The 11,239-nt window shown below is 47.9% G+C and overlaps 1 protein-coding gene across 2 annotated transcripts in view; it reads right to left on the reverse strand.

Annotated features, from left to right (window-relative positions):
* Nucleotides 1–11,239, reverse strand: part of Mylk (myosin light chain kinase) — a 188,648-nt gene that overhangs the window by 102,264 nt on the left and 75,145 nt on the right. For both annotated transcript variants that reach the window (XM_028752285.1, XM_028752284.1), the window contains exons 10-11: nucleotides 7,611–7,745; nucleotides 3,734–3,886 (exon numbers count right to left, since the gene is read on the reverse strand). In XM_028752285.1, the coding sequence (XP_028608118.1) occupies nucleotides 3,734–3,886; nucleotides 7,611–7,745 (288 nt within the window). The remainder of the gene's footprint in view (nucleotides 1–3,733; nucleotides 3,887–7,610; nucleotides 7,746–11,239) is intronic.

Consider the following 11,239-nt stretch of genomic DNA (forward strand, 5'->3'; position numbering starts at 1 on the left):
TGTAGAGAAGGCTCATCCACCTCATTGCTTGCTCAGTCACTGCTCACCTGCTTGCAGGGGCTCACAGGACAGGCCCTGTGCTGAATACAATATCAGGAGGATAACGGGTCTCCCTATAGGAAGACTGCAGATGCTTAAACAAGCAATCAGAGCAATATTCCTTACCCGCTGAGGGCCTGCAGGACACAACTCCCTCTGGCAATGTTCTGCCAGTCTGTTCACCTGGCTCCAGGCACAGTGGGCATCTTGAGTAGGCTGGTGTTGCTCCCACCCCAGGGTCTGGACACTTGCTGTGCTGCCTGCTGCCTGCCTAGAACCACATCCAGCCCACATCCAGATGTAAGGATGGCAGATAAGCACCGAGCTACATCTTCAGACCTCTATTCATTTCCTTAAGAGCATGTATTGGCATGTGATGTTAAGCTGGGTCTTGACTGCTGCCTCCATCTCCATCAGAGGGCAAGCTGACCAACAGTGGGGCCTTCATCTGACCTGTGTCTTACAGTGTCCCCCAGACCAGACGAATGCAGGTACTCAGCAAAGATTTTTGGTAAGTCTGTGCAACAAGGGACGCAGGGTGTTACAGGGCTTACTGAGGTGAGGAGGGAAGGCTTCTGGGAGAAAGTGACATCTGTGGGAGCTAGGTAGGCTTTTGGAGTAGAACTACAGACAAGCAGAGTGGTCCCAGTGCTGGGCCAGTGCTCTGAAAGACTGTGAAACCTTGACCAAAGGCTAAAGAGTTGAGAAAGAGTCCCCACGTCTTCCCTTCAGCATAGGATTGGCTCAAGTCTCAGAAAGACTGAGGGTGGGGATGGCGGGGTGGTGGCAGGGTGGCTGCAGAATTAGCTCCTCACAGGAAATAATGGCAAGTGGAGGGTAATGCATTGCCGCACTGCGACATCTTGTGGTCAGAGCCTTGAGGTGCAGCACAGGGGTTCATGGCCCCAAGTCCGTCTCAATCCATTGCTCGTTTCTCACTTGGAGCTGTAGCCCAGGCTGACCTTGAGCTACCACTCCTCCCTGTGCTTTACCTCGCATAGATAATACTTCAGGAGGTTGATTCTTTCGTAAAACCACCTCCTTGGATATTCTTGTTTAAAGTTTGGACACCCAACACCACAGCACATATGGAACATTCCATGGTCTGTGGACAAGGCAGCATCAGTCTATTTACCCCCATGTGCCGAGGCTCCCATGTCACATAGAGAAAGGTGGTGCCTGAAGAGGTGACATCCAGGTGGCAGGACTAGAGTGTGGTGAATAGAATTCAAGTCAGGCAGCTGGCTTTGGATTCACACTTTCTACCATGCCACACTGAGAGGACAGAACGAGGCCTCAGGACAGAGCAGCAATTGAGGCAGGAGGGAATACATCCTCGAAAAGCTCCCAGGAATCCTGGGGCCAAAGCAGCTGCTAAGAAAGTTAGAATAACTCCAAAGCTGACAATGGTGCAAGACACAGCCCTGAAACCTCTAAAGCACCTTGGGGCGGGGTGCCAGAATGCCACTGTGCCAGGCTTCCTCTGCCAGCCCTGTGCAGGGACGTCTGCACTGAGCCCCAGTGTGGTTGTGTCTGTCTTGTTTTCCATTTATGGTTCTGAGCCTCAGTCTGGCTTGGAGAAGCCAGCATATCCCCCACCCAGGAGGGCACTCACTCACTGGGCTGCTGACAGCAGATCCAGGGGTCCTGACGGAGCTACGTTGTAGCTTCTTTCCTTTTGCTTTGAGACATACTTAGATGGACAACCATGCAGCCCTCCCCAGCCTTCCCAACACCTTGGAGTCAGGAGAACACCCCAGAGTTCCCCATCCTTCATCTGAAGACCCACCTACACACACACACACACACAGACAGAGAGAGAGAGAGAGAGAGGGAGGGAGGGAGGGAGGGAGGGAGGGAGGGAGAGAGAGAGAGAGAGAGAGAGAGAGAGAGAGAGAGAGAGAGAGAGAGGCCGTTAGCTGAGCCTCTAGTCCAACTTAAGCACAAGCAATCAAAGGCAGACACGGGATTAGCTGACTATCAGAGGAAGCTGTCAATACAAGACTGGGTAAAGTGGCCCAGCCCATATCATTAGTATTTTCCTGCCCACTGTGGACTGGCTAGACTCTGGGAAAAGGGGGAGAGCCACTGCCCTGGGCCTCCAAGACCAGGCTGTGAACTTCTGGGCTTCCCTGGAAGTCTCATGCTATGGTCCCCTGAGACCCCCAGCAGCCATGCCATGAGAACTATGGAGATAAGTTGGTTTCATGTGTGTACCAGAAAAGATCTCACGGGACACAGCTAGCTCTGACCCCAGTATGGAAGGCTTCCTGGAAGGAAAGGGTGGACTGGTTCACACATGACTCCACAGAGAGGCATTTCTTCAGAGAAATCCAAATCTCTCCTGGCAGATGGATGCACAGGGTAGGCATGGACCACATTCTCTGTTAGAGAAGCGCCCTGAGCCCGAGGAAGGACAGCTCCTTTTCCCTTGTGGCTAGCCTCCAACTTCTGGCCCTGGGAAGGGTACTCTGAAAATGGCCAGTTATGAGGTAACCTAGGCCTCAGTCCTAGGACCTGGGCTTAGAAGCCAGCTTTAACTACTACCCTGTGCTGTCCAAGTTCCACTGATGTCAAGGCCATTAGACCCTTCTGTATGAAACAGGGACAACACTGTACCCTGAGCCCAAAGGGTCTCTGTGAGGTGAGACAGCTGAGGAGATGAGAGTGGGCAGAAGGCATTTTGTCCCTTTTCTGTCACACCATCTCATGAAGCCTCCCAGAACGTGGCTGCTCATACTCCAAGAGGGCTCTTCTGTGAGGTCTGAATTTTGGGGGGACAAAAGAAATGAGGTGTGATTCTCTGCTTGGCTGATAGGGAAGGTAGGTGCAGTCTACCCAGTCTGAGCATCCAGAAGTCACAGGCACTCTTATGAGCTGGAAGCACAAGCTAAGGAAAGGTGGGACCAAGCTTATCTGAGACCCTGGACACCTTCCTTTCCTAGAAACAGCCACCACGAATGCCCACAGCCCAGCAGGGTCGGTCTCGAGCCTATAATTCCTGCCGATTCCTGGGGACTAAGTGCTGGGGGGAAATCAATGGATGACTGTGATAATCAGATTCCTTGGCAACAGGCTGGTGATGGATGAAAACAAAGCGTGGATGGGGGAAGGCAGGAGCGGGATAGGTGAGGAAAACCCTGGGACTCTTGGGGATCTGCTTCACCCCTAGCACCTGAGGGTACAGAGCCACTTGTGAGGCCCCTGCATGTTAATGACACGTGGATACCCCTCCTGAAGTCTTGCAGTGGGGGACAGACTCCCCTTACTGGGGATCGCTAGAGACCGTCTCTCCCATCTGCCTGCCTTCAGGGTCATGTCAGGCTTCCTCTCTCTCCTCTTCCCACTTTCCTTTCTTTTTTTCTTCCTTTCATTTGGGACAGGGTCTTGCTTTCGATATATCTTGGGTTGGCCTGGAAATCAGGATTGTCCTGCCTCGTGCTCCCTAGTGCTGGGATGTCAGGTGTGCCGCTGCGCGCCTATGCTCAGGACTTTCTGTGTAACCTGTCCTTTGTCCCTAGATGTTTCAGCAGCCCCTCTGCTTCCATAGCTGCCTGCCAGAAATCACAATTCCACTTAGAGACTGGCTCCTTGGATTTGGGCTAGCAAACCGATGGTCTATAAACATTCTTTCTTCAGTGCAGACAGACATTGGTAGGGAATTACATCTAGCAACATGCTTGAAAGATCCTACCTTGGACAGTGACTGTGGCGCTGCAGGACACCTGCCCCAAGGCATTCTCAGCCAGGCAGGTGTAGGTGCCACGGTCCTCTGGCAGGGCATCTTGGATGTGAAGCTCGGCCACGCCTGCCTCACAGATGGAATGAGCAAACTGGATGGGTTGTCCTGCAGAGGGAAGCATAGAAGGGCTCAGGCCAGGAGCACCTGGTGGGTGGGGGGCACCAGCTCTGACCCCAGCTGAGCAGCTGTCATGACACTTGGGCTGGCCCAAATCCATGGAGGACAAGAGCAGGCCTGGAAAGACAGGGCAGAGTCACTCTGGAAGAATTTGGCATGCAGTACGGCAAAGATAGACAGCTGGCATTTTGGGATAATCTCCATTCCACACACCTGGGAAGAACCCTGCAGGGTCTTTTGGCCCACAGCCCAGGCACAGGCAGAGTAGACCTCACCCAGACTGAACATGTGGTTCTCAGCTCCTTTGAGATGTCTCCAAAATAATGATTCCATTTCCCAATATAGATATTGATCAGAAAGCAAAGCAGCAGCCCCACCCTAATGTCACAATTATGTTCATTTCCTCTGTGCGATAAACTACACTTTAAAATTCAAGGGAAGGATGAGCACAGAGAATAGAAAATGAATGGTCCTTCTACTAGAAACCCTCTTTATCTGCAGTCCTATGTGGCGATGGGTTGTAAGCAATAAGCATCAGTCCCATCCATAATACTACATGCTCTAAAGCTTTATCATTCTATAACCGAACCTTTGTTTATAGGAAATAGTCTGTCTCCTGACTGAAGAGTCTGCTCTGCTAGCAGGAATGTGTTCATCTGCCATATAGGAAGCAACTGTCAGTTCCTTCTCTTGCCAGGCTCCCAGTCCTAGTTTGCACCTCATAAAATTAAGGATGGGAGGCAGGAGAGGCAGGCAGTTTAGTGAGAAGCAGCCCTCTCCATGAAGCAATGTTTTCTTCTGCACATAACAACACTTTATGTCTCCAGGACAGTTTTGCAGAGACTGCCAAGCAAGAGGGGGGAAGAGAAAAATCTTCCCAATCCATTGCACTCCTAAAAGTGTGACTGGGAGGGCTGGAGAGAGGAGGGGAAAGCAGGAGTCAGAATCTTGCCATTGAAAGGACTGAATACCCTTCGCTTTTATTTTTGTAACAGCACCCCTAAAACCTGAGATCACCAGCACGCTACATGACTGTCGTCAGCCTGTCTCCTCTGTCCCATCATGTGTGGTGGCCAGCATTATATTGAATGCACAACCCCTGACTCCGTCTAGCTGCTGAAGAAAGAAGCTGTTGGCTGGCTCAGAACATGTCATGATTGAGTCAAGACACTCCCAGCCCAGAGGCTTGTTTAGAGTAGTTAGCTGCCATGGAAGGTGGATTTAAGCACTATTGCCCTCTAGTGGGAAAAGTGTGGATAGCCAAGATCTACCCCATGCTCAATTCCCACTACAAACACAGCAAACAAACACAGCCCATGGCCCGAACCCCATCTGCAATCTATTATATATATATATTATTAATTGTTATGTAATAACAATTATTAAATTATAACATTTAACAGTTTACATTTAATATTAATTATTTTAAATACAACATATAATTATTACATTATTATAATACATTGTATTGTTAGATACAATAATATATAATAATATGTATAATCAGTGTATACATATATATATTCATATATATATATTAATTCTTCGGGAATTTCATGCAATGTATTTTGATCATCGTCTCCCCAACTCCCCCCCCACCCCCCGCCAAAGCGGTTCCCACCTCTGCTTGCATCTTTGTGTCCGTTTTGTTTTGTTTGCTTGGTTAATCCATCAAGTCCAATCTATGCTGTCCATACATTCTTGGGAATGCAGCACGATAGGACAACCAGGGGCCACACCCTTAAAGAAAACAGATTCTCCCTCCCCCCAGAAGCCATCAAGTACCATTAGCTCATTAGCTAGGGGTGGTGGCTCCTGAGCCCTTCCCTGCTCCATGCTAGAATGATAGCTGGCTGGGTCTTGTACAGGTCTCATGCAGGCAACCACAGCTGCTGTGGGTTCATGAATGCAGTGGTCCTGTCTCGTCCAGAAGACAGTTTCAGTCCAGTCCTCCTCTACTTCTGAATTTTATGGTCTTTCTGTCCCACCTTCTGAGGTGGTCCTGAGTCTTGGGATGAATATGATACAGATAGGCCACCTGTGGCTGAGCACTCCAGTGGTACTCATTTCCTGCATATTGACCAGTTGTGAGTTTCTGTTAACCACTGTCCACTGCACACACACACACACACACACACACACACACACACACGCACGCAAACCTTTTTGTACTGACTTATGCAATTTGGTTTCACATAGCTGGCAAACCAAAAGCGCTCTCTCTCTCTCTCTCTCTCTCTCTCTCTCTCTCTGTATATGATGTATATGATGTATATGTATATATATGTGTGTATATGTAGTGTGTACATATATTTCTTTTTTATTAAAAAATATATTTTACATTTTTTCCTCATGACATGAGGAAACTGCATGAAATTCATATTTCAGTGCCCATAAACTTTCCACACTGTCTGCTGTCTTTATGCCACGATGGTGGATGGAGTTGGACAGCTGTTACAGAGGTGTGTACCCTGAAAACCTGACTCTCTGGAGGAAATGCTCGTTGACCCTTGTTTAGCTTTGTCCAGTCAAAGTGAAGCTCTCATGCAGACCCGTGAGTGGCCCTCACGCTCATTCTCTTCTCTAGCTGCAAACAGGCTGAGTCCTTGCCGTCAGTCCCAGGGCCCCTCAGGAGCTGTCCATGGGTGAGGTTAGGGGAGAAGGCAGATCTCAGTTCCCACCTATCTACTGAAGCTAAGTGGAGGGAGCACACAGAGCAGCTGCTCTCACTCAAAGAGCATTCCCCGGCAAAGCCTGGGAGCACTGTGGTGACACAGAGGCTTACTGCAAAGGGTCAGGAGGATGACACACCTGGGGATTATTTGGTGACAAGCGGTGGGTGCTGCCTCTTGAGAAGCCTGTGCTGTAAGACGGCAAAGCTCTCTGCCTCCAACCCAGAAGGTCAGTTATCTGATGACTGTTCTGTTGAGGCCCCTCTCAGCAGGTCCCTGAGGTCTCTCCCCAACAGCCTCTGCCCAGCTATGCCCACTGAATGGACTGTTCTCAGTTTTAAAGTCAGTCTCCCACACTTAAATTTAAAATTTAATCTTAGAATTAGAAGGCCCTCAAAAGAGGAGAAGGATGAGAATATTTGGTAATGATTTTTTCAAAGAGTAGTACTTATGCCAGGCAGTGGTGGACACACCTTTAATCTCAGCTCTTGGAGGCAGAGGCAGGCTGATTTCTATGAGTTCATGGCCAGCCTGTTCTACACAGTACACTCCAGGACAGCCAGGGCAACATAGAGAGACCCTGTCTCAAAAATAAAACAAGAGTCAAAGAGCTTTACTTAGTTATAAAATTACAATTAACATCATAACACATCACTACTTTTAAACCTAGATCTACTTGCCACTCAAATTCCTTGGCTACTCTCTGATGTGGGTCACTGGGTTATCCATCTGTATGTTCATTTATTGACTCTTTAAATGATTATTGATAATCTCTTAAGACTTGAATCATAAGGCATTACCGTAGTGAGCTGCATACGTGGCTCCAGGCAGGTATCTCACTGCCCACTTTATACATGTGAACGAAGTGAGTTCTAACAGCCCAGAGATCATTCCCAGAGAGCAGATGAGCTAGGTCAGCTAATGAGCCGCCGAGCCAGTACCCACGACCTCTCTTTGCTGCACTTCTGAGGCACATATGGTTCAGAGTGAGAACAGAGAACTCGGGAGAGCATACGGGACTGGAGCAGGGGGAAACTCACCATTAAGTAGCCAAGTGACACGGGGTGCTGGGGTCCCCCGTATAGAGCACCGTAGCACGAAATCCTGGCCCTCAATGACAACACTATCCTTCAGAACACTAGAGAACGAAGGGGCTGTCTGCATCAAGTTCGGCCCTGTAAAGGCAAACAACAGATAGGCCCTCTCAGATCCCAGCTCACCCACACGGTGATCAACCAGTTATCCCAAGCCTTGCAAGGCAGACACCCCATTGTCCTGGGCCCTGGGCTTCCTCAACAGCTGGCTGTGTCTTGCCTACCTTCATCCTTAGGGAGGAAAGATATTATGCCTGCAGTCACTCAGTACAACTGAAGGGGGACCTTCCAGGGTCACAAGATCCCTAATGCTAGGGCGCTCACATCCAGGCCTGCCTTCTCTCCCTGTGACTCAGGCCTCTCACATCTACTTTTGACATTTGACCTCTGCTATCCTGATCATCCTGGGAGTGCCTTTTCCTCTCTTCCTGGGTGTGACTCTGTGTTCTATCTCTCTTCTTTGCACATGCCATCACTAATTACATGGTCTTATCGAATGGTTCAAATTAGTATCTTATTTGTAGAAACTACAGGTCCATGGTGGGAATATTTCTATTTAAAATTAATTATTTTTTTTCCAATTCCAGGAATGAATCAAATGGCAAAGAGTCATATGTGTTTTCCAAGTGTGGTTTGAGGACTGTTCTAAGTCAAAGATTAAGAGTAACTGAGGCAGCACTAGAGAGAAAGAGAGAGAGAGAGAGAGAGAGAGAGAGAGAGAGAGAGAGAGAGAGAGAGATGAATTCTCTACTCTTAGAGACCTGGCCAGCAGAACTTTCAAAGTTCAAACCTTCCACAATGTGAATCTGAAAACACTTTAAACTTTGAGGACCTTAATTAAGAGTAATAAGACAGGGCTGGAATGATGGCTCCGTGGTTAAGAACACTGACTGTTCTTCTAGAGGTCCGAGTTCAATTCCCAGCAACCACATAGTAGCTCACAACCATCTGTAATGGGATCTGATGCCCTCTTCTGGTGTCTCTGAAGAGAGTGACAGTGCACCATATACATTAAATAAATAAATAATTTTTTAAAAAAGAAAGCAAAGGGGCCAAACTCTGGCTTGTAAACTAGCAGAGTTAACAGGGCAACTGGATTTGGTGATTAGAAGCCGTAACTAGTATTTCTAGAGAAAGGTGGAGGCAAGCTCCACTGCACTGCAGGGGTTACTGACAGTGCTCATGAACTTGGAGGGACTGTGACAGTACAGGGATGAGGTTCATTTCCCACAGTCAGATCCACAGTGAGGCAAAGTTCACATCAACTCTGATTCCATGACCACACTCTCTCTAGACCTCAGGAGGGTAGCTGGTGGCTGAGCAGACACAAGACAGAGCAATGGTGTGTCTCATCAGGCCTGGCACAGAGGAAGGAACAACTGGTCCAAGGGCTGTAGGAAAGCACCATCTACACCTTCTCTGAGTCACCATCAGAGTTCCTCACTAGGAAGATGCTACTCAGAGTCACTGCAAGATTATATTCCTAGCTGACTTGGCATGCAGGCAGACATGATGCTGGAGAAGGAGCCGAGAGTTCTATACCTAGATTGGCAGGCAGCAGAAAGTGACTCCTTCTCCAGCATCATGTGTGCCTGCATGCCGCCATACTTCCCACCATGACAATAGACTAAACATTGAACTGTAAGCCAGCTCCAACTAAGTGCTTTCCTTTATAAGAGTTGCCATGGTCATGATGTCTCTTCACAGCAATAAGACCCTAAGACACCTTCCCTTCATCATAGCTCTCGGCAGCTTTGAAAACCAGAAGCAACTATGGAACTTGGGATAATGTTCGGCAAGGATTGAGAGAGACCAGCGCTCCTGACTAGAGCCCCCCCCCCCAAAAAAAATCATCACCACTGCCTAGGTACAGCAGCTCCTTTGCTCCTCATCCAGGGCTGTCCTCCTTGACCTGAATCGCCTTGGTCTATGTGAACTACTCTATCTTTAAGGTATTTCTAAAAGAGCAATTGTTTAACATCACCCCCACTGAGGCAGCAATATCAGCCAGAACTATAAGAGTCTAAACAATAAAACTTAAAAGGAAAAACTGGGAAAATGTCCATAGCTATGAAACTCTAGCATATCCTCAGAGTCCTAGAGGGGCCCGTGCAGGGAGAGAGATATGGGTATGCTCAAAGAAGACCTGAGAAGACCCTACTTTCACCTCTGGCTGGCCTGGAGGCTCTGTGCCAGCAGGAAATAAAGTTGAGCTGTAAACTGTCAGCAATAGTTGCTCAAACACACGCAGAACCCCTCATCCAAGGCTGGAAGATACACTGGTTATTCATAGCCAACTCTTAACCCAATTACCAAGATGACTACGTGGCGTCCTCACCGGACACATGATAGGTAATCTGGCACTACTGATGTTTCCAGAGTCCATGCACTGAGTCCCCAACCTTTTAAGAGATGGTAGATACTTTATGATCGAGCTAGTGGAAAAAAATTATGTTGCTGGTGGAGTGTGCTTTTAGGGCATATCAGAACTCCAGCCCTTCATCTCTTACTTTACTCCCTGATTGCCAAGAACTAAGGAGCCTCGTCCATCACACCCTCCTTGGTAGACCTGCCTCTCCTCAGGACCAAAGGCAGTGGAGCCAGCTGGCCATGGACTGAAACCTCAGACTGTGAACCAAAATAAATCTTTCCTCCTTTCAGTCCACTATTAGACCACAGGGACAGAAAGATAACACATGCATTCAATAAAAAATCCTCTATCTCAAATATATAAAGAACTCTTAAAACTCCACAACAAAATAATGACTCAATTTTTAAAAACTGGACATTTTTTTCACTAGATAGTTCTGTAAAGAAAATATGCCAATGTCTAATAAGCACATGAAATTATACACAATGTTAGTCATTAGGGAAACTCAAGTCAAACTCCCAGAGAAATAACTGCAGATGTGTAAAATGTGGACAGAATCTGTTGGTGAGTATGTGGGGGAATTGGAGCCCTTGGACACTGCTGGTGGAACAGAATGGTGGTGCTGCTGTGGAAAACAGTCTACAGTTCCTCAAAGGGAAACACAGCACTAGCCCATGGCTCAACAACCACAGGCATTGCAAAGCACTAGCCCACAACGCTCAAAGCGAGCCCCGCCCATACAAAAAGCAGCCAGTGGTTGCTAAGGGAGGGAGAATCAGTTCTCTTAAGGGATGAGAGCCCCCTGATAGACTTTCCAACCCTCAGTGGCCAGCCCTAAACATATCCGCTTACAGGTAATATCAATTGGACTAAGTCTGTGTGTGTAGGTTTAAGTGTCTGTGAGAATGTGTATGTATGTATGTGAGTGTGAGGGGTAAGAATGTGTGTGTGAGAATGTCTGTGTGAGTGTGAATGTGTGTGAATGTCTGTGTGTCCATGTGTTAATGTATGTGTGTGTCTCTGTGTGAGAGTATGAATGTGTGAATGAATATCTGTGTGTGCATGTGTGTGTGTGTGTAAAATAATAATTATAGAAGAATATGTCATGAAGTAGAGAAGTAGTGATGGGGATATGTAGGAGGAATTGGGACAGGATAGAGAGAGAGAGAGAGAGAGAGAGAGAGAGAGAGAGAGAGAGAGAGAG

The sequence above is a fragment of the Grammomys surdaster genome, unplaced genomic scaffold (assembly GCF_004785775.1).
Source record: "Grammomys surdaster isolate TR1022 unplaced genomic scaffold, NIH_TR_1.0 125889, whole genome shotgun sequence".
Taxonomy (NCBI): Eukaryota; Metazoa; Chordata; class Mammalia; order Rodentia; family Muridae; genus Grammomys; species Grammomys surdaster.